Source organism: Phascolarctos cinereus, unplaced genomic scaffold (genome assembly GCF_003287225.1).
Source record: "Phascolarctos cinereus isolate Bilbo 61053 unplaced genomic scaffold, phaCin_HiC Scaffold_5;HRSCAF=322, whole genome shotgun sequence".
In the NCBI taxonomy this organism is placed as follows: domain Eukaryota; kingdom Metazoa; phylum Chordata; class Mammalia; order Diprotodontia; family Phascolarctidae; genus Phascolarctos; species Phascolarctos cinereus.
This window is the reverse complement of record NW_027555958.1, coordinates 110662011-110686361: the sequence shown is the minus strand read 5'-3', so window position 1 is coordinate 110686361 and position 24351 is coordinate 110662011. Positions and strand designations below refer to the sequence as shown.

The 24351-nt window shown below is 37.1% G+C and overlaps 1 protein-coding gene across 2 annotated transcripts in view; it reads right to left on the bottom strand.

Annotated features, from left to right (window-relative positions):
• Nucleotides 1-24351, bottom strand: part of ADAT2 (adenosine deaminase tRNA specific 2) — a 33182-nt gene that overhangs the window by 530 nt on the left and 8301 nt on the right. Inside the window, exons 2-6 of one of the 2 annotated variants that reach the window (XM_020972505.2) lie at nt 23654-23759; nt 16482-16586; nt 9748-9898; nt 4105-4211; nt 87-159 (exon numbers count right to left, since the gene is read on the bottom strand). In XM_020972505.2, the coding sequence (XP_020828164.1) occupies nt 87-159; nt 4105-4211; nt 9748-9898; nt 16482-16586; nt 23654-23722 (505 nt within the window). In that variant the 5' untranslated portion in view covers nt 23723-23759. The remainder of the gene's footprint in view (nt 1-86; nt 160-4104; nt 4212-9747; nt 9899-16481; nt 16587-23653; nt 23760-24351) is intronic. The other variant, XM_020972504.2, reaches the window with a different exon arrangement.

Here is a 24351-nt window from a genome sequence, read left to right as displayed (position 1 = left end):
AGAGAGAAATTAATAAGTATACCATGTCAGAATTTCTTATGTTGACTTGCTTCAATGTATGCTCTGTACATTACAGGAAAACTGACCATTTGGATTTTCTTGTTTGTAGAAGGTCTTTAACATTTCCACTGCTTCCTCAGCTCGATATCCAGGAATGCACTGTTGAAATGAGAAAAGGGAGAAAGCAATATTGTGAAAATATTTTTTACTGGAGGCCAGAAAATGTATATACCAAAGAATTCTGCAAGTCATTTCAAATATAACAATACACTTAAGGAAACTAGGTGGCACAGTGGATAGAGTGCCAGGCCCAGAGCCAGGAAGACTCATTTTCCTCAGTTTAAATCTGGCCTCAGACACTTACTAGCTGTGTGACCCTGGGCAAGTCACTTAACCCTGTTTACCTCAGCTTTTCATCTGCAAAATGAACTCTGGGGGTCACTGGAAATGTAAATGATGATGCAAAACTCTTCTTTACTTTTTTCTTCTTTTCCAAAATGGTATTAAGTTTGCCTCAATTTAATATATCAATCAGTTAACAACTATGTATGGCCTACTACATGTCCAGACAATTTAGCTGGGAAGACACTAACATATATGAAATAATCAATGAATAATTAAGTCCCATATTGTGTGCACTCAGCAGAAGAGTTATAAGTGCAGAAAGAACTCATAGTCTGGGAAAATAAATGCTGGCTGGAGTAGCTGAAAAAAGCTTTATACAAGAGATGAGACTTGAGGTGGGCCTCAAAGGATGGATATGATTTGAAAAGGTATAGGAAGCTATTTCAGATGAGAACAGCATTAGCAAAGGCAAGGAGAGAAAATGGTTGGGTTTTTTTTGTTGTTTGTTTTTTGCTTTATTTTTGGTGGGAGAAGGCAGTGAGGAAATCAGGGGGTGTGCTGAAAAGCAATAGGAAATAAAATAGCAGGGTAAAGAGAGTATTGAATGCCAGATAGGAGTTTGAATTTGATATGGAAAGCCAAAGAGGGCTTAATGGGTTGAGCTGGGCTATTCAGAAGGGAGTAGAAATGGCAAGTGTGGGATTATTCACTCTGTTGCCTAGTGGATCTGCACCTCACTGTGATGAGCAATGATGGCTTCAAATGTAAAAGTGCAGGGCAATAAGGAGGCACTGTGGGTTTTTTGAGCAGGAAAGTGACATGATGAAAATGTATTTTAAGGAAGCCCATCCCGGCAGCATTATACAAAACGTACTGAAGTGAAAACTTGGTGTTAGGGAAACCAGTAAGTAATCCAAGTAAGAGCTAATTAAGACCTGAACTAAAGGGAAAGCTGTAGGAATAGAGGTTATAGGTGAGAGACATTTCTGAGGAAAAAACTAGCAGGCCTCAGTAAATAACTGGATGGAGGGAATCTATGATCCTATGATTGAAGAGAAAGAGGTAAGAATGATTCTAAAATTTTTTGACCTGGGTGACATGGAAAATAATTGTGCCACCATTTAAAAAAAAAAAGGTAGGAAGGAGGAACTTAGTTTTGTTCCTTCTTTCTTGTTTTTTTTTCCCACATTATACTACTCTTTTATTCTTTCCTTCCCAAATTAAAGTTGAATGATGCATAGAACTTAATCAACATTCCTTTCTAGTTAAGCTAAACCTGGAAGACATAATGGGCACTGCCCCTCTTTTCCTTTTCCCATTTCCCCTAGGTCATTTCTTATGCCCATGCATATGCATGAAAACATATAAATAAGAGAGCAGTAGTTGATAAGACATGTTTTATACTCAAAGCACCATTATTCAGGAGAGACTCGGAAGCAAAGTAGGAAACTTTCTCTTTCAAAACATGGCCATCACTACCCAGTAAACTACTATACCCAAGGCCACATCATCCTCAAAGAATGCCTGCTTTGGGGGTGAGGTCAGGGACAAACTCAAGTTTTACAATACATGGTATTTCTCGAATACAAGGAAATTTATGCACACTTTTCTCCTATATGACAATAGCAAAGGAAAATAAAGGGAGGAGCTGGTGAGAGTCTCTTCTCCTTCTATACCCAGAGGGGTGGACTATGAATGCCCTCTTGGTCTTAAGGGAATAAAGCATTATATGTTCATGTTATGAATGATTTCTATGACTAAAGTGTAAAAGTGCTTCCTTCATGTAGCCATTATAGTTGCAGGATGGCCCTATTAAGTTGTAAAACATGCATTCTGCACAAAGCAATATTAATGATGGCAATTGTACCAGTTCTATGATATTAATATTAACATTAACCACATTCTTTTTCAAAGGGCGGATCAACAAGTCACTTACATGAAATGAATTTTAAATTTGACAGGCTATTTCTCTTTATTCTGGAACCTATAACATAGTTATGGGCCAGGAATATGCCTAAAAATCTAGAAAATAAGGAGCAAAGCCAAATGCCCCAGGTGTCTTGTTGGTCTATTATTATGCAGAGGCCAGGGGTAAGAGTGTGTTGTCAGAATTTCTGGACACCTCAGAAACCATCTTTTAGATATCTGAACTCCAAATCTTGTTTTTTAAGCCAATATGGCCATAAACATATGGTACAACTGAACTCTCTTTTTCAGGCAAACTAAAAATATACAAATATCATACAAGCATATTATCTGCACATATTACAGGTATATACATATGTTCAAGAGAGGTTCTACCCATATTCAACATCTAAGAACTCTTCCTTTGTCTTTTTAGGAACTTTGAGCACTATGCCTGACCTCTCATAAATGAGAGAGACAATAAACCAACTGTACAGAATTGTATTAGGAAATTTTATAACAGAAGTTCTTAAAGAGAACTATAAATAGAAGTAACAGGGAAAAAATGGAAAAAAACCCAAACCTTTGGGAATGTTTTAAATGAAGTTTAAATAAAGTTGCATGATTTGCTCTCCATTCTACAACAATTTATCTTCAGAAGGACTTATACAAATAACCATCTATTCTACTCTTTTATATGCAAAACCACAAATTAAGAAAGCCCTTTGCCCCCTTCCAACTGATTGCTAGCTTCAGCTTAAAAAAGTAATCTATCTTGTGTCCTACATTCAACTCTCTTATCTCAGAACTTTTCCTCTCCAGGATTTATCCAAGGTTTAATCCTTCATATCACAACTATATATTTTTTAAGAAGTACAACTTTGGAGAATTTTGAAGTAAACCTACCATAATGCCCATCATAATAAGTTGGGCCTTTATTAAAAATAACATAACCAGGTTTAAACACATTTTATAAAACATGAGGAAGAAAACAATCTTGTCAATGAAGTCATGGAAATTAGCATGGGCTCACAGGCCAAGTTCTAAAGGAAATGTAGTTTAACAGATAAGAATTTCAATTAAAATTTAAATTTTGATCTATAGACACTGCATTAAGCCCCTAATCTTCACTGTCATCAGATTAATATGGGAAGGATTAGTAAGAATTAGGAAAGTGTGAAGGAGGTTTGTTACTAATTTTGTTTTGTTTCTTAACTTATTCATGAAGATGGATCAAACAACTAGAAATCTGAACAGTGGAGTAAAATTTAAAGTTAAAGAAACTGGTATGGTTTAGCCAGGAGGAAACTTCAATTAGAAAAGGACCATGAAACATGAAACCTAACAGTGATTGATTTCTGTGAAATATCATTGGTATACAGAAATAGAACAGACATGGTTTAATTTGAACAAGGATATACTATATCCACTGCAAATTTTAATGTAGATTAAGTCATATGAATTTAATGTGTCAAGAACTACATACTATATAACTATAAGACTTGACAATACTTACTAACATATGAATGCTGTAAACACTGGCCTTTACAAAAATGAATGACTCCAACATACACAAGGGATAGAAATTGTGTTGGATTACCCAGGAAGGTTGTAAAATCTCCTTCAATGTAAAGAATAAGTTGTACACCTGCTTATCAGAAATGGCTTTGCTGTAGTTCCGTCCAGAGGCAAAGGTAAGAGCTGGATCAGATAAAGTCAGGAAGTTCTTTTCCTGTTATTTCGTGGCTGTTTAGAATCTACTGAACACAAAGAGTGTAACTATTTACAACCACCAAACAAAAAAGAAAAATAACACTTCAAATAAGAGGAAGAGACTATCCTCTTTTGTTTTACCTTGAAAGGTGTCCCAGTATTTGGTAAGTCTGCTGAGGCGATATCCAGAACGGAGCCGCAACCTCCAAATCGTTCATTCTGGCAGCCATATACAACAAGTGGGATTTGTGTGAAAGAATTAAGGTCTTAAACAGAATGAAGCCAAAAATGTCTCCACCTCCAGTAAGTCAATTCAATTTAAGTGAATTAAATCCAATATTTACTACCTATATGCAGAGACCTCTCTGGGACACAGACAAAGTTTAGAAAAGACACTACCCTTATACAGCATATAGTCTAATAGGAAGAAAAGACTCACAGATTAACTACAACTTATGATAAATGCATCAGAGAGATATAAAACAATACATTATGCTTTCTTTAGGGGAAAGTTTTTTGGTTTTGTTTTTACCAACAAAGGGGATCAAGGAAAGCTTCATGGAGGAAATGGTAGTTCAGTGGGGCTGCTTGGGCATAATTGTACCCATATAATACCCATAAGCTGTGAGGACAATATCAACAATTTGGAGACAGAAGGCATTCTGCACATAAGCACTCCATAGTCAGAGCGTATACAAATGAAAAAGGACTTAAAAACACTTAGTAAAATACAAACAAGTACAAACTAACATGGTTTAAACTAAGTACTAAAGGAATTAAGAAGCCTACATTTCTCTTCTGGGTCCCTCAAATCATTTCATTTCCTTTGACAGGTACAGAAATGTGTGCAGATGTCTCATTCCATACACTGAATCTTTCATCTTTATTAGGAGGCAGGTAAAACGTTTCAACATTGGTCCTCTGGAATCACAGTTGGTCACTATGTTAATCAGAGTTCCTAAGCCTTTCAAAATCTTTACAATATTGCTGCCATTATATAAATTGTTCTCCTGGGCTTGTTTAATTCAGTATGCAACAGCTCATACAAATCTTTCCAGGTTTGTCTGAAACTATTCCTTTCATCATTTCTTATGGCACTAGCATTCCATCACATTTGTAACTTGTTCAGCCATTCCCCAACTGAAGAACACTCCTTCAGATTCCAATTCTTTGCCACCTCCAAAAGAGTTATAAATATTTTTACACAGTTGTTTAGAATTTGTTTTGCTTAGCACAATCCTTTTAATCTACCCTTCCTCTAATTCCTCCTTCTTTCTCCTCATTCTCTCCTATTTTCCTGTTAAATGAAATGTATTTCCATACCTACCTCTGTGTTCTTTTCTCCTTTGACCAGTTCATATGAGAATGAAATTCAAAAATCAGCCATTTCCCCTATCTCTTTCTCTGTGTTTATATAGACTTCTACTTGCACAACCCAATTATGTGAGATAACCTTCCCTTCCCTTCACTCCTAGGTTATTCTCTTCCCCTCTCCTTCCTTTCTTCTAATATTATCAAGACATAACAGAACCACTCATAGGCCGTCTAACTGGACTCATTCTATCACCTCTACTATCTCCCCATATTAGAATGGAAGCAGTTTATCCTTTTGTGATTGTGTTTACTTCTTGACTTCTGTGTTGGAACTTCAGAAGTTCAATGCAACTCTAGTCTTTTCATCAAGAAAGCTTGGAAGCCCTCTATTTCATTAAAGTTCCTTTGTCTCCCCTACATTCGCCTTTCCCCCCCACCATGATTATACTTAGTTTTGCTGAGTCAGTTATGTTTTGCCATCTATCAATTCCAAACCCTCTGCTTCTTCACAGTAGCAGTTGCTAAACTGTGTGTGATCCTGACTGTGGCTCTTTGATACTTGAATTCTTTCTTTCTGACTGCTGGCAGTATTTTTTCTTTGACCTGGGAGTTCTGGATTTTGGCTATAATGTTCCTCAGAGTTTTCATTTTGAAGATCTTTTAGGAGGTAACTGGTAAATTCTTTCTATATTCATTATGCCTTCTGGTTCTAAGAGATCTGAACAGTTTTAAAATGTCTTGAAATAGCATATCTAAGCACATTAAAATTTTGTGTTATCTGACTTCAACTGGGCCTTCACTACCGCAAGGCAGTCCTTGTATTGCTCCCTAATTGATTTCCTACCTCAGTCATTACAGAACTATTCCAAACTTTATCTTCCCTCCTCCAGCCTCTCACATATACCCATCACCCTGCTGCTTACTGTACTGTAATGTGCCCATCAACATGGAATATTGACTATCTGGAAGCTCCTGTCATACAGGAAGCTTTTTATACTTTAGGTAATTAGGACATGGACTTACAGATGACATCCAGAAAGGGGTCATCTAATAGGAGTCAGAGGAACAAGTGATGGTTAGTGATTCCCTGCTGAGAGGTACTGAGACATTTATCTGTCATATTGATATTAATAACAGTGATGTCTTCTGTCTTTCCAGAACATATATCCAGGATGTGATGGAGAATATCTCCAGATTAATGAAATCTGATGGTCAATAACAATTTCTGATAAATCATGTGGGGTCAAATGAGACCATGAGAAGAAACCTCAGAAACATGGCTAGGGAATATAAAGTCCTGGGCAAGAAACCAAAGACCATAGAAGAATTGGTGAAGTTTTCATTACTGCTATCATTTGAAGATAAGAAACTTCAGAAGAGAAAAGTAACTTTGCAAAGTAAACAGCCGGCTAAAAAGATGGTGTCTGAGAATGGGACCTAAAATTCTGGACCACACATTAAAAAAGAGGAATGATCAGCTTGCTCTGAAATAGCATGCACTGTTGGTGTAACAACATACATATTTGCCTTGAGTCTTGCAAATCAAATCAAGAGGCCTTTAAATTTAAAAGGGAGATGGAAAATGCTATCCACATCCAGAGAAAGAATTATAGAGACTGAATGCAGATCAAAACATATTTGCACTTTGGTTTTTGGTTTTTCTTTCTCATTTTCTTCCCTTTTGTTCTGATTCTTCTTTCACAACATGACTAATGTAGGGCTCTGTTTCTTTTTTTTAAGCAATTGGGGTTAAGTGACTTGCCCAGGGTCACACAGCTAGTAAGTGTCAAGTGTTTAGTTTGAGGTCCGATTTGAACTCAGGTCCTCCTGACTTAAAGGCCAGTGCTCTATCCACTGAGCCACCTAGCTGCCCCAAGCAAGCAATATTATTATGACAGTACATCATAGACCACCCAAAGAAGAAAAAATAGATGAGGAGGTTACCAAACAGATCATAAGTCTGGCATGGAGTGATGAATTATTAGTGATGGTGGACTTCAATTATCTGGAAATCTGCTGGAACTATTTCTCTACCAAAAGTAGGCCAGCAAATAAATTCTGGGCTTATGTTATTCTTCAAAAAGAGAAAGCAATGAAGAACATTGTTATACTGGACCTGATGCTAGCAATCACAGAAAAAATAACTGCTGAAGTAGAAACCATGTGAACTTTGAGAGAAAAAGAAGCAATCCACCTTAGAGTTCAGATACTAGAAGAGAAGTCATGTGTAGTCTAATATGTATCCTATATTTTGTGAGAACAGATTTCAAAGGGTTCAAAGAAAGGTGAGGTAGAATCTCACCGTCTAAAAATCTACAGGGAAAGTGTGCCCAAGAACAATCAGAATCTCTTAAGAATGAAATTCTGAAGGCTCAAACAGAAGAAATTGCAACAAAGTAGAAAAGTAGGCAAAGTCTAATGTAGCCAATGTGGGTGAATAAGAAATTCATGCATAAAGACAAATACAGAAGATGAAAGCAAGGTCAAGCAAAGGAGAACAAACACAAAAAAGTAGAACAGTCTATAAGGGTAGTGCCAGGAGTGCTACAAGACTGAATTAGCTATGAAAGGCGCTTTTTTTTTCTGGGTCAAGAACAAGAGCAGTTAAGACATTGGTCCACTGATCTAGGAGAACAGGACAATGATAATAGACAACACAGAAAACATCATGAAGAATGAATGACCTTGAGACTCGGAAGACAGAACAAAAGATAAGTGAGAATGGTATAAGTCACCAGACCTGGATTAACTACATCCCCAAATGCTTAAAAGATCTAGTAGACATGATTGTTAAACCACACTCACTCATCTTAAAAAGATTTTGTAACAGGAGAGATACCATAGGACTGTAGAAAGGCAAAAGTTGACCTGATTTTCGAAAAAGAAAAAAATGAGAGAAGAGTCCAAGAATGTGACCAATTCCTGACAAATTTCTAAAACACATCATTAATGGCATGGCTTTTATTCATTTAGAAAAGAAAGTGATTGTCAAGAGACAGCACAGCTTCATAAAAAAAATAGGTCACGTTACACTAACTTCATTTCTTTCTTTTAATAGTTACTGGAATGGTAGATCAGGAGAATTCCATAGTCATAGTATAGCTAGATAACAATGAGGCATTTTTCAAAGTCAGTCATGCTATTTTGGTAGGCAGGAAATACAGAAATGTAGGTAAGAAATAGGTAGGTTGAATTGGTTAAATGACCATTTTAAGAGGTGTCATGGGGTAAAAAGGAGTAGACTTGTTTGGTCCCTGAGCACAGAACTAGGCACTATGTATAAAAGTTGAAGAGAGACAGATTTAAGCTTGATTTAAGGAATATTTTCATAACAGAGCTATCCAAAAATAGAATGGAGGTAGTTGACTTTCAGGAGGTACTGGGTTCATCCTCAGTCGAGATCATTAAATGAAGGTTGGATTATACTCCATCAGGCATCTTGTAGAGGGGAAAACCATTAAGTTATGTGCTAGACTAAATGGTCTCTGAGATTTCTTCCAACTTGAAGAGTCTGTGAATGTTGAAGTCACAGACCAAAGGCTAGAGACACAGACAGTAACAACATATTTCTTTCCCTCAAAGTGTTTATAATAATAGTTGGCATGAAAAATGAAGATAATTAGTTGTTCAAATACAGGATTTGAAGTCAAAGAACATGAATTCAAGTTCTAGCCAGGATAATTTATAATATACTAAATCAATTTACTATATAATTAAATCATTCCATCAAAGAAACCTGGATTTTAGTCATAGCTTTACTTCCAAGAAGCTTTGATGACCCTTGGAAAAAACATTTAAAACACCTGCATTTCTGTTGCATTCTCTTTAAAATAGGTGATATTTAAGGTTCCTTCTACCATGAAATTTTATAATTCTAACTTGACAAAGGTTTGTTATTTATAAATTGGGAACTATATGTCTTTCTCACACACCTGTGCAGGTAATTAAAATAAAATTCTGCAATTATGTGTGTATGGCAAAATGGATAAACAAAAATCTGTAAAACTAAGAAATTCTGAATCTTTTAAATTAAAAGATTGTTAGTTTCTAATCAGCTTTCATGCTCACTACTTTTTGGAAAGTTCATTGAATAAGAATATGCAATAAATAAGTTTGTGAAATGTTATTTTAAAATCTTATGTTTTCATATTGACTTAAATTATAATGTCATTGGTGCTTTACTTTCAATTTATGATTTACCATTAGATGGCACTGGCTCTCCACAGGCTAACCGTAAAGTTTTTCTTCTTCTAGTTTCTTTAAATAGCTAATTGACTTATAAGCAAATAATCAAATTTTATTTATAAGAACCACCCCTCCATTTTTTTTGTAAAAAGATGTGGCCTTGTGTAATTAGATTGTTTCATGACTAATTTTGAATTTTTGTATATAGTGAAGGGGCAAACATCCAGATGCTTTTGTGGTCACATGAAAGGGACAAAAGCATAATCTAGCAAAGTCAAAGGATACTCATCAGGCGAAGGGCAGCAGCACACATTATACATGGCTCCACAGTGACATATAACACGGTGTGTTCAAATACTTCTGTAGGAGTTCTACCACAATGATGACACCACTCTAGGACCTGATCAATTGCTACCATCTCTGCATGTCGTGTAGCCTGAGAATAGAAAAAATATTTTTCTTTTTAGTTGATGCTTCCACTCACTAAAAGTTATTTTACTTATTTATATTCAAGTTAACAAAAATGACACATTAAATCATTTCCTGTTGTATATTCCCATACTCTGTGACCATAATTCCTTGCCTTTCGCCTTTCTTTTAGCTCAAGGGGGAAAAAAATCTATTAAACTCACATACAAAAGACACAATTCAAAAGAAAGATTTGAAAATAACAGTTCTGAACATTTCAGGGGAGCTCTGAAATTTTCATAAGCTTATGCCCCAGTTTCAAATGTGTTCTTAGATTTTCATGATCCCTTGCTCTAGGCAAATCTATATTTAATTTAATAGAGTATCATTATTTAACCTATATTTAGGATAAGATTTTATATACAATACAAATCTGCTAAATGAAAACAAAGATTTAGTATAATAAATATCGTGACAGCATGATATAATGTGAATTACAGATATTATATATAACAATTATTTAGAGTATTTGCCAGCAGCATTTTATATCATGTAATAAGAAAAAAAGCTTTGTTTACAATTGTAGAATAATAGAATTTATAATTGGAAAGCATCTTAGTGATAATTTAGTCTAATTTCTTTCACTTACAGATGAAGAATTTGAGGCAAAGAGAGATCAAAAATTTTTGACAGGGAAACTAAATCAGGGGAGTGCCACTGATGCCATGTACTTAAGTTTCACCAAAATAGCTGTCAAAGTCTCTCTGCTTGTGGATAAGATAGATATGTGTTAGATGATAATACAGTTAGGAGAAATGAGAACTTGTTGGACTCAAAGACTAGTAAGTCTATGTCAACTTGGAAGGAGGAATTTAATGGAGAGCCAATATCCCCTGCACTACTCTGTCAAAGATTTAAATGAAGGCATATATCAAGCAATTTGCAAATGGAACAAAGCTTGTTGGGATACTTAACACAATAAATGACAAAATTAAGATTTCAAAAGATCTTTATAGGGCAAAAACAAAAATGGGCCAAATTTAATAAGCTGCAGTATGGATAAAGAATGAGTTTTACATTGGGTTTAAAAAATCTACTTCAAAAAATAGTTCATGTGGAAATGATCTGGGAGTTTTAGTGACATGCAAACTCAAAATGAATCATCAGTGTGATATCACAGCCAAAAAAGCTGATGCAATTCTAGGGTACCCCAAGAGGCATGGCTTCCCAAACAGAGAAGTTAGGCCACATCTAGGGTATTGTGTTCAGTTCCTGGAACTACATTTTACACTGAAATGTGTTCAAAAGAAGGCAGAATGGTTAGAGATCTAAGCAACATGCCAAAGGAGAATCTGCTGTAGAAACTGGAGGAAGGGGGGACATTTAGTCTGGAGAAGAAAGGGTTTATATGGGACATGAAAGCTGTCTTCAAACATCTAATGAATTGCCATGTGGAAGGGAAAATAGACCTGCTTTGCTTTGCCAAACAGGTGATCTGCCAGTCAACAAGCTTTTATTAAGCACTTATATTTTGTTAAGCAAAGTGATTACAAAGAAAGGCAAACACTTGGTTCCAGCTTTCAAGGAGTTCATATTCTAATGGGGGAGACAACATGCAAATAACTATGTTCATACAAATTGCATGAAGTGTAAATGGGAAGTAATCTCAGAGGGAAGGTACTGGTTGGGGGGGTATAGGCGAGTACCCATGAAAGGCCTCTTGTAAAAAGTGAGTTTTGAGCTGTTATGAAGGAAGGCAGGCATTACAGGTGACAAGGAAGTGCATTCTAGGCAGAGAGAAGATCTAGTAGCAATGAACAAAAGTTGAAGAAAGATTTTTGCTCCACAGAAGGAAAAATTCCTCAAAATTGGAACTATGCAAAAGTGAAATGAATAGGTTCCATCACGAGATAGTGGAATCCTCATTGGAATTCATCAAGCCAAGATAGAATGACCATTTGTTAGAGATGTTTTAAAAGGGATTTTTGGTCAGGTATAAGTTGGAATAGCTGCTTTCTGAGGTTCATTCCAGATCTCAGACTCTGTAGTATCCTGAATAAGGTATTCTTTTTATCTATCCAAAATTAGGAGTGGTAAAAGTGAAGACTCAGAACATATAGTCTATTCAAAGTGAGCCTATCAGATCAGTGGTAAGTAGGACACAAGGGTAAAGATGGGAATCCACATTCGTAGGTCATAAGACATCTCTTGGGATAAGTAATGAAGAAGAGCTCTTCTGACCTTTTTTCCAATTTTTCAGAAAATTCTGCTAATGTGGATATTACAAAAGGATAAACAGGCATGGTACCCTATCTCAGGGGTGTCGTAATAGTGGTAATGAAATGTGGGATGCAATAGTGGTCTGTGCCTTGTCTCACAACACTTTGCCTATTTACAGAATGCAATACAAGTCACCCTGGTCAGACTCCAACTTTCCCTGATAATTACTGAATGTGAGAATTCTGGTATATGGACTTTTAGGGGACCAGACTTATGATTTCATTGATATATGAAACTACTGATGACTCCCTCAACCAATACAGATTGCCATCTGTTCTGCAAAATAAAGTCTCAGAGGACTGCTTTATGTATAAATTAAGGGAAGAAAAAAGTAAGGGTAGAAATCTTAGTTCACATACAAAGACATATTCTAGATAGATGAATACAGAATGAGGAGTTCTACAGAGAGCAGTAATCAAGATGGTCCCAGACAGAAGGTATAGCACCAAAGGTATTGCTACAAGATTTAGTTTATAGAGTCTATCTGTTCATTGTACTGAGAGTATTATGTATAAAAAGTTGTCTTTATTTGAAAGTTCATGAAAATAAACTGGGGAGCCTGATCAGAGATGATGTGAGAAAGAAGACCTCACAGTGAGAAATTTTCCCGCAGGAATATGTAAGCAAGCTTTGTCACAGTGGGAATCTAACATAAAGAAGGAAGTAAGGATTTCTACCATGACTAAAATGGCATCATACCCCTGGATCAGAAGCAGGGTCATGGCAAAATAGAATAGAAACAGAAGAGATGGTAGGTAGATGTTATAAGAAACAACTTGTTGGCCAACTCCACTGGGATCCCAAGTATTAATTTTATGTCACTGGCCATGTCAGGCAGCAAGATATTGCACCTGGGTAGCTAGATGGCTCACTGCGGGTATACTGTGGGATTTAGAGTCAGGAAGACCTGAGTTCAACTGCTGCTTTTAGATATCTGGTAGCTACGTGATCTTGGGCAAGTCATTTAACCTCTATCAGCCTCAATTTATTCATTTGTAATTCACCTTCTTCACCATGTACTTGTGAAGATCAAATGAAGTAACATGTAAAGGGCTTTGCAAACTTTCAAGTACTATATAAATGCTGGCTACTATCAGTATGATGATGATGGCCATCAAAAGTCTCAGGCAGCTGAGACTAGAAAAGGTCTAGAAAAAGTCCCTGTGGCCTACCAGTGAGTTGTTGTGATAAATGTGGGCTATACAGACATAAGCAGAGGGGCAGGAGCCTATCTGAGAGCCACTCTTCCCTTTGGTGTTGTGCTGATTTGGAAGGCAGATAACTGGACCTAATACAGGCACCTCAGCCTGCTGCTGGTGGATTAACACTAACAAATCAGATTGAGGTTTAGTGGCTGCAAAGTTTACAATCTATAGAAGAGCTTGTTTGGGTGACTGACTTGTCAGTTGTCCAAATTCAAGTAGTTTGTCTTGTTTTGTTTTGTTTTTTAACTGGGCATCTGCCTGCAGACTGTGATGTCCAGGAGTACAAGTGATACGGAATTTGAAGCTACAGACAAATGATGGCCAGCAGCTCTGGTGTTACTTGAAGAAGTATAATTGAGCTCTCTCCCAGTTCTCCCTTTCCCCCAAAAAACAACCTCCTTAAACATATCTACAAAAATGCGCCAGACCAAATCATGATAGGGAATCCAATTTTAAAAATCACAGCGAGTCACTTTCCTAGCCTATGTCAGAATAGGAAAGCTGACAGAGAGGTTTGTGGACCCTGGGGACAGGGTCTAGCCAGGAATAGGTCAGAGTGTAGAGTGTTCCAACTCAGAGAAAGTGTGTACACCAGGTCAAGAGGAGGTACCAGACCCATGCTGAGAGTAGAAACATATGCCAACTGGCAGCTTTGCTGCTCACAACCAAGTTTTAGGTCATAGATTCAGGGCAGACTGAGGAAGGAACCTACACCTAGGTGTGTGCTGGGAGAAGGAGCAGTCATAAGATAGGACAGGAACAGAAATAGGAGCCCTATCCTGTACATCAAGCAAGGAACAAAGCAAGCAGGAGCAGTGTGGCTTGAATCCCAGGAGCTAAGCAGGGTCTTGTTTCCAACTTCAAGCCTAGTCTGAAGCCTGCAGAAGAATAACCAGGATAGGCTGATAGGGGCTGAGTCCAGCAGTAGTCTACTGTTGCTCAGACTCAAACCTAGGTCAGTTTGCAGACCTCAGACCAGAGGGACAATGATCAGATTTTGCCTTGGATCAGATCATTTGGGAGCATGGAAAGTTTGTAGGTCCTAGCATGAACTTTACCTGAGAACCTGGAATAACAACACACAATACCAAGAAAACAGCAACAAGACAAGTCCAGACCTTCCCTCCAGAAGCACCCAGAACCTGGCACTAACATTAAGTCCCAAGTCAAAATGTAGGCTGGAAGAATGAGCAAATAAAAAAAAAACAAACCCACCATCAAAACCTATCATGGTAACAGAGATGCTCAAGATAAAAACCTAGAAGAAGAAAATGGCCCTCAGACATCTGCAAGTAAAGGCTTAAAGAAAAACACAGCTTGGGCACAAATTCAATTAGAATTCCTAGAGCATATGAAGCAAGAAATTTCATAAAGAGTTTAAAAAGTTTTTTATAAATAAAATGAGAGCACTACAGGAAAAAAATGGCAGGGGTAGGGGGAATGAGAGCTATCAAAGAAAGAACTGGAAAGGGAAATAATAGATTGGTATAAGAGGTTTAAAACCTTGGCCAAGCAACAAACTTCCTGAAAATCAGAATGAACCAAATTGAAGTCAATAACTCCTTGGGACAACAAGAAATATTAAAACAAAATAAAAAGACTGAAAAAATAAAAGAAAATATAACTACAGGAAAAACAACTGACTGAAAAAACAGAAAGAGGAGGAAAAAAATGTAAGATTCATTGGATTTCCTAAAAGCCATTACCAAAAAAAAAAAGTCACCTAAAAGAAACTCCAAGGAACAACACAGTCAAAATCGAGAGCTTCCAGATCGAAGAAAAAATACTGCAAGCAGCCAGAAAGAAAAGAGTTCAAGTACCAAGGCACCACAGTCAGGATCAGCAGCCATCCCTACAAGGGAGTGGAAAACTTAAGGGTATTATATTACAGAAGGCAAAGGATACAGGCTTACAGTCGAGAACAATTGATTCAGGAAAAGTATGATCATACAAGGGGAGGGGAAATAGACTTTTAATAAAATAAAGGACTTTCAATTATTCCTGAAGAAAAGGCCTGAGCATTGGTGTCCCTCTGCCTCAGATACAACTGTGATTGAAAATAGCATTCAGAGTTCCCACTGATGATGCCTGAAACAATATGCTTTGAGATGCTTCACTGTGAGGACACAACTTTTCTTCAGAATTGTCCCAAATTACCTGACACTGACCATGAAAAAGCTAGGGGTGAGAGAGTGGTAAAACACAGGGACAAGAGCGCCAAGAGATCAGAGGCAAAGGAACTATGGGAGATAAGTCTCCTGCTGGGATAAAGCATGGAGACAGCTCCCTTTTCACTACTATCACCTATTACAGCACAGAGATGAGAGATTTTCTGATTTTTAATAATATTAACAACAAAGGGAACTAGAAACATTTTGGAGACGAAGTGAGGCTGTAGATATTACCTAAGAAAGGTGCTTGCTTCAGGTACAGTGGGGTAGCATAGACATTGTGAGATGGATCACACTCTACTACGCACAAGTAAAGCAAGAAAGGTGAAAGACCCTGGTAAGAAGCAGGTTCAGTCATAGATTATGGGGGTTTTCCTTCCCTCTGCTCACCTTTTCCCTACTGCCATTGATAATTGTACATTGCAGACATCGCCACAGAGCTGAACACTGAGATGGAGAAACCAGGATTAGAGGCTAAGGGTGCTAGGCAGCATAGAATTTACAGCAGTAAATAGGAACAGAAGACTAGCTCCTGTTCTGACCCAGCTAGGGTGCCATTCATATGTAAATGATATAAATAAGTCAGATGTGAATCCCATAAAGTGGGATTTTGTACTGCATATTTCCATTGGGCTGGAACCATTACTATATTTTTATATAATTATAGTTTTGAATAATGCAAATTTGAATACATGGGACCACTTCATAGGATTTACTATTCATGTTAATAGGGACTTAGCATTAAAAAAAAAAGGTCTGTCAAAATAAAAATGTCACTAAAGCATAAGAACCAATATGTGGAGATTTTTCTTTTAATAAATTGATTACATATACTCCCACCTTCTCCCACAACTACCACATGTTCCATCATTCCCTTTACTACCATCATCTCTGTCTGCTTAAGATTTTATTTATATATCTATATATATTATTTATTTTATTTTAGGCAACATACATTTTTTGTTTGATTAACTTCATTCCTCCCCTTTGCCAGAACTTCATTGTTATAGACCATGAGGCACCCAACAGGAACTTCTCCATTTTCTAGGGCTTCTTTAGCCTGTAAAAAATAATAAGAAGAAAATTTGTGATGAAATATTCAAGTTTGAAGCAATAATAATAACAACTAGGATTTATATTGCACTTTAAGGTTTACAAAGTGCTTTACATATTAACTCATTTGATCTTCACAACAATACTATGAGATAGGAATTATTATTCCCATTTTACAGCAAATTGAGGCTGAGAAAGTAGTTCTAAAATAAAATGTGTTTATGAAACATACAAGGCTGCAAGACATTTTTATGAAACAGCACTATATCCATCTTTCCAAAATATACTTCTACCAGCAGTGTTCGCTACCTATCCAGAAAAAATTCATAATACAAGATCTATTCTGCCTCTAAATTACTGAAATCTTTTTTGTGTGTTTATATGACAGCTAGGTGGTACAGCAAATAGAACACTGGACCTGGAATCAGGAGGACCTGAGTTTAAATCTTGTCTCAAACACTTGTTAGCATGTGGCCCTGGTTGTCATTAACCTTTTTCAGCCTTGGTTTCTTCATTTGTAAAATGGGGATAATAATAGAACTACCTCCTAGAATTATTGTGAGGATCAAATAAGATAATTATAAAGTGCTTTGCAAACTTTAAAGTACAATATAAATGCTAGCTGTAAGTATCAAACCCCTTTAAATGCTTTTGTCCATCCAAATCACAATAAGCCTTTCAAAAACAAGATGAGACAGCAACTAAGTTTCAACGTGTTTAGAATCATACTTACAATAAGGCTTCCACTATTTAAAAAAGTGCTATACTGGAATGAAATATTAATATGCTTGATGTTCTTCCCACATCCTGCTCCCAAGTAACTGTGGTCATCATATACTTACCCTTCTTTTGGCAAACAGGTCTGAAAGGAAATGTAGCTAATAGTAATAAACTGAACTTCCTTTTTTCAGCCTGTGCCCCAGAGGTGACAGAGGCTATATACAAAGGAAGGAACCTATAGTTTGCAGGACTGTTTGAAGTGTCCACCTTGTCTTAGTTCTATAATAATGGTCAAAGAAAGAGTTCATGCAAACACACATAAAAGGAAAATGACACATTGTGGAGAGAATATGCCATGGGAAAACACATTAATGCACTGTTGGTAGACCTATGAAGTGGTATTGCCATTCTGGAAAAATAGATTGTATACTCCAAAAGTCACTAAATTGTGCATACTACTCTTTACCTCAGCTGTACCTCTATAGAGCTTATACCCCCAAATGACTAAAGAGGAAAAGGGCACTATTTACAAAAACATTTATAGCAGCTCTTTTTGTGGTGGCAAAGAATTGGAAACTCTAAGAGCACCCATAAACAGGGGAATGGCTGAACAAATTATGGAACATAAATATTATGAAGTATTATTTTAAGTAAATTAAGGACACCAAACATGCTATGATATAAAGGTGAGATGGAAGTACATTCTAGGCATGGGAGATAACCTGTGTAAAGCTGTGGAAGAAAATACAATGCCAAGTTTAGGGAAAAGTGAATACATAATATAGAAAGGGGATTAATGTGAAGTAAATCTGGAAAGACAGGCTGGAACCAGTCTATGAGGGTCTTTAAATGTCAAGGTAGAAAGGTTGTATTACACCTTAAAAGCAATAAAGATTCTTGCCTTTCCTGATTTCCTCAATTATTAGTCCTTCTCCCACCCAAAAATTATTTTTATATTTATTTTACATAAAATTTGTATTTATCCGTATATGTGTTATTTCCTCACAGTAGAATGTAAGCTCCTTTGGTGTTTTGATTGCAGCACCTAGCATTTCAATAGGGACTCAGTGAACACTTGTTGAAATTGAATCGGTGATGATGCCTTCAATAAAAATAGGAGAGGAAATGAGTTTTGTTTTTGAATGTGTTGAGTTTGAAATGTCTATGGGAAAAGAGGGTAGAGCTAGCTAGTAGTAGTTGGCAACGTGGGCTGTGGCTAAAGAGGAAGATTTGGGCTAGATACATAGATTTGAGAGTCATCTGCACAGAGATAATTGAACTCATGGGAGTTTATGAAATCACAAGAGAGAGGATATATACAAAGAAGAAAGGAAAGTCCAATACTTCTGAGAAACCCAGAATTAGGAGAGAGGAGATGGGTGATGATTCTGCAAAGGAGAATGAGAAAGTGCAGTGAGATGGGTAGGAGGAGAACTAGGAAACAGCAGCACCCAAAAAGCCATGGGAAGAAGAATCTAAAGGAGAGGCAGTTAAACAGGGAAAAAACTGCAGAGAGGTAAAGAAGGATGGTAAAAGTAAAACTGTGAAATAGCAGCCATAGAAGAAAACAAAAAGTAAAGAACACCAAGTAGATATCATGAGAAATCTATAAAGTAAGGGCAGACAGACAGAAATGCCTAGGAATGGGAAGAAAACCAGGAAAGTACTAGAGATTATAAAGGAATGTTGAATTTGTGTGTGTGTGTGTGTGTGTGTGTGTGTGTGTATGTGTGTGTGTGTGTATATTCATTATAGGCTGGTAGATAAGTGGAACAATCTAAAGAAGAGGGGAATGTTGAGGACAACAGGAAATGATCTTATTACTTCACAGTAGTATGCAAAATTAGTCTAGGAATACTTGTGACCAGATGCAAGCAAGAGCATGTAGGTATATTTTATGACTTCTAACTAGTTTCCATCTTATGTAACAACCCTTTTATCAGAGAAGACTGCTGTCTGTTCCACAACTCAAGTACTCACATGCTGAGACTTGGTTAGGATTTCCACCCTAATAAACACAGTAACTTTAATAATTAGACCTATAACTAAGAGCTCAGATTTGGAGTGGGTCTAGTTTAAGAGACAAAGGAAGAGGGAACAGATAGACTGGAAGGTTAGAAATAACGAGCAGGGGAAAAAAAACAGGTTAAGTGTGTCAATGAGAGAATAAGTAGAAACGAATATAATGAAATGAGACAATATGACTAGGACTATTTTGTAAAACAATCTCCTAAGATTTAAATGCAACTGTGTGGGCCATTTCAAACATGACTAAAAGGAAAGGGAGGGAATTTAGAGCAAAAGTGTGTGTGTGGGAGGGCGGGAAGGGTGACAGGGAATGGGAACATAGTTGAAGTCAAACCCATGTAATACCATTCTGAGTTCACGCTTGTTCTAATGAAAAACTGCCAGGATCACATTGCAGAGGTACATACTGTGGAATACTACCACTTTATACACCTGTAGCTTTGGGCAATTGGGAATATGTATTTTTTTCCTACTTCCTTACTTTTATCCTACTTTTCTCCTACTCTTCTATCTTCTATGTCCTATCTTATCTCTCATCATGTTTGTACAGTGAATCAATTATATTCTTTTTGTGATGCTATAGACTATTGTTGAAACTTTAAAGAATATGGTGGATGTATGAAAGAACCAAGAAGACTGTGATAATTTAGATGCCTAATCCTCAGTGATTTTCCCAGCTTAGGTGACTAAATATTTTACCTGGGCAGAGATATGTGCATTAGGGTAAAAAGTCCAAAGTCCTTGGAGAATACCTGAGACCATTACCATGTTCCACTCATTTTACAAAAAAGACACTAAAAAAGAGCATAAGCAAATAAGTTTGGAGGCAGGTTGTGGATCTATGCCTTAGCATGGTGTTGAGATGATACTGAGTTCTCAAAAGCTTTGCCATTGCAGTACTAGTTCTGGAAGGTTCTACCAAGCTGGAAATTCTGGTATTGTCCAAGCATCAGTCTAGGTAAGTAGAAAAGCTCACCAAAAGGCTGGCTCTGCCAGGATGATATATCTTTTGGTCACAACAATTCCAGAAAACTATCTACTAAGTTATTCAATCTATGTCAGTGGAAAGAGCGCTCACATGAACAAAATTACAGATCCCTTAAGTACAGAAGATAAAGTACATTAGAGAAGCAGTATATATGGTACATTAGAAATAGTACTACATTTAGAGTCAAAGTCAACAACCATTTATTGTGTTTACTTCATTCCAGGTACTGTCCTAAGCTCTAGATATATAAAAACAAAGGGGAAATATTGTCCCTATACTAAAGAAGTTCATATTCTAATGGAAGAAACAAAATGCAAACAGCATGCACATACATACAAGAGACAGAGTAACCAGAAAGTAATCTCAGAAGAAAAGCACTAATGGTGAATGGGATGGTTGGGGTAGCAGAGGAAAAATCCTCCTACAGAAGGTGAAATTTGGGCCAAATCTTGAAGGAAGCCAGGAGGCACTGATGAGGTGGGACTGAATTCCAGGGTTCTAATTTTGGTTCTACTATTTGCCACCTATATGACACTGGCTTAACCTCTAATGGTCTCAGGTTCTTTGTCTGTAAAACGGAGAGTTGGATCTGATGAAATCTTAGTTCCCTTCTAGCTCTAAATCAGATGAGCCTATATTAGCTTTGCTAACAGGTTAAATAATCATAATAATCCTGGAAATGTTCTTGGTGTTATTGTTCAGTTGTTTTAGTTGTGTCTGACTCTTCATGACCCCACTTGGCTTGGGAAAGATGCTGGAGTGGTTTGTTATTTCCTTCTCTAGCTCATTTTACAGATGAGGAAACCGAGGCAAACAGGGTTAAGAGATTTCTTTTTTTTTCTTTTCTTTTTTCCTCTTTTTTTTTAAGGCAGTTGGGGTTAAGTGACTTGCCCAGGGTCACATAGCTAGTAAGTGTCAAGCATTTGGTCTGAGGTCACATTTGAACTCAGATCCTCCTGACTTCAGGGCCAAGTGCTCTATCTACTGTGCCATCTAGCTGCCCCAAGAGATTTGTTTCTTAAAGACCATGCCTTAAACATAATTCACTCTGGTTCTCATGGATTGGCCAACAGTAAGTCCCTACTCAAGCACCATTTGAAAATTATTACTTGGGCCTTGATGGCTCAGAGTGAATGCATACAGTAATTGTTTCTCTTTGGGCCAGAAACTCTGAGGATCTTCCCCTTCCAGTTTGATTTTTTGGGGGAGGGAGGGCAATTAAAGGGGCCATCCCTTGGTTCACTTCTTACCTAGCCTTAATCACTGAATGGGCATTGCCTCAGTCAAAGTGAGAACTTGGAAAGACCTTAGCTTAAAATGGCGAGGTCTCCCACTGCACTATGGGCCATCTCCAGTTGCCCTGATCTATATGTGACCACTGGAACCAGATGGCTCCAGAGGACAAAGTGAGGCTGGTGACTCTGCACAGCCCTCCTTCACCTAAATCCAATTACTTTGCAAGTCATGGCATCATCTTCCTGATATCAGGGTCCTCTTCGAGAACAAAGGTTAAACCACACAATCACAACCAGAGTCACAGAGCTAGTAAGTATCGGAGGCTGAATTTGAATTCAGGTCTTCCTGGCTCCAGAACTAGCACTCTATCTACTGTGCCACATAGCTGCCCAAAACTGTACATATCCATTTCCAATTTTTTTTCAATAATTCTTTCCAATGTTATAGCAAGAGTCTTCTTTGGTTGAATCTAATCATTTTTTTTTTGTAAAGAAAGCAGAAGACCTTAGCTAACAGTCAATAGTGTTTGCCATCACATTTTTTTTATTATACTATGTTATGAAAATTTTTATTTTATTCCACAAATTAAAAATAAAGAAAATTTTTATAAAGGTATAACAGAAGGTATACAAGGTTTGAATTTCACACATTTTGCCTTCTTAGCAGGTATCTAGATTCAGTTAGCATTTCACATCATTGACTCTCATTTTAATGAAAGTATAAAAGGTATAAGAGATTGGCTGAATCATTCACGTTGTTAAAATATGGTGGTAGAAACAATTCCTATTTCCAATACTAAGACTTAGAGCTTTTGAGTCAGCCTGTAATTTGTACCTATGTCCTAGATAGGTGAAGTGGGTAGAATAAGATTCCTGGAGGGGACCGCCTCCCTTTTGTTTTCATATCCTCAACAGCTAGCATAGTACCTGGCACATAGCAGTCATCTAATAAAGACTGATTCATTGATTGAAATGGACAGAACTGAATTTCATGCAGGAAACTGCATGATCCTGACTTGTTCAGTGCCACAAAACTCGACCTTTCTTAATACCAATAAGGTTCTGTTAATGCCAGATGGCTGCAAATCATGGAACATCAAAATCTTAGAAGAATCAAAATTACAAGTAAGCAGAAGGGCAACAAAAAATGCACAGTGAATATAAGTGGGCAACATGTTATAACTTGTGCAAAGAAGGAAACCAAAAAACATCTTCAAGGATAATACTAGGCAGCCAAGTTATACATGGGAAATGAGAGACAAGTTATAAACACAATAGGGGAACAGAGGTGTCAAACACTCAGTCCTCAGGTGGCATGCCACCCACAACATTCCACAGTTAGGCCTGAACCAGACTAAAATGTAATTGGGAAATATTTAATAAGATAAATAAAAATACAGTAAAAAATACTGTTAACATATGGTTCTCTAAGTCAATACGTGGCCCACAGGGATACAATTTAGTGGTCCTGTTTCTATTTGAGTTTGAACCCACTGCTGTAGAACATCCATGACAGCTCACTATTGGTTACTGAAACAAATCCAAATTCTTAAAACGAGCATTTAGGGCTTTCTACTTCAGCTTTCTCACTTACTTAAATTACTTGAGGTGTTAAAGTGACTGCCAGTGAGCCAATCTGCAGCACTCCCAACTACAAGTGGAACCAGATTAAAGTGTAATTGGAAAATGTTTAACAAAACAAAGAAAAATACAGTAAAACACAGAAGTATGAATTTGTGGTTTTCTAAGTTAATCAATATGTGGCTTACAGAGAGCCTGTTCTACTTGAGCTCTACACTAACAATCTAGAGCCTTGACTCCAGTTAAACTCAACTGTCTAGGCAGGGAGTGGACATGACAAGACACAGGAAAGCCTGCTGCCATTGCATTTTGGTTTTTCTCCCACTCTACCTTTGTCCCTGGCACCTCTCTCCTTTTGCTGCCTTTAGTCACATCCTATTGCACTCACTTCTCACTGACAGCTCCTGTCACTCTAATTTCCAATATTATCTCTCACTATTGTCTTACACTAAATCTTCTGCTTCAAGATCACTTTACTGATCACTGTCCTCTTAGCATGTCTCATATACTCTCATTATTTACCTCTTCACATGGCACCAACATGTCTCTCTGCATCTCTGAATTCTCCGATTCCTTCAAGTCCACTGGCATGGTGAATCCTTCCTTGAACGCATCAGCAGAACTCTTCCTGTTATGGAGTATTAAAATGCCTATCGCCTGTAAGTCATACAGCACAAATCCTATCTTGTATTATTTTTTGTGTACATCTAGTCTCCCCAACTAAATTATCATGTCTTTAAGAACAGAGATTAGGAAGCAGGATGGTGTAATTGAAGTCAGAAGGACACATGTGATGCATACTGGCTTCAGTCAATGACTAAACCTCTCACTTAACCAGCATACTATAGGGTGCTCAGCATATAGTAGGCACTTAATAACTTAATGCTGACTGACTCTTACAGCCCCAGACAATTCTGCAAGACTATAAATTGGAGAACAGCTGCTAATCTACATTGGTAGTTTTCCTCCACCAATAAAATCACTGGTCCAAATCCCCACCCTCCCTTCATAAAAAGGATAGACATACTTCTTTTTGTTCCCATGATATTTAATCTAGTAGGAATTCAATACATAGTAGCTGATTTTTTTAATTATGTGTATATGCATGTAAATACACTCATGTATATATGCATATATGTATGTTAAATATGTTGGTCTAAAATTTTGTTTAGAGACATTGATCACTATTGGAGGGCTCAGTGAAGAATTCATAATATATT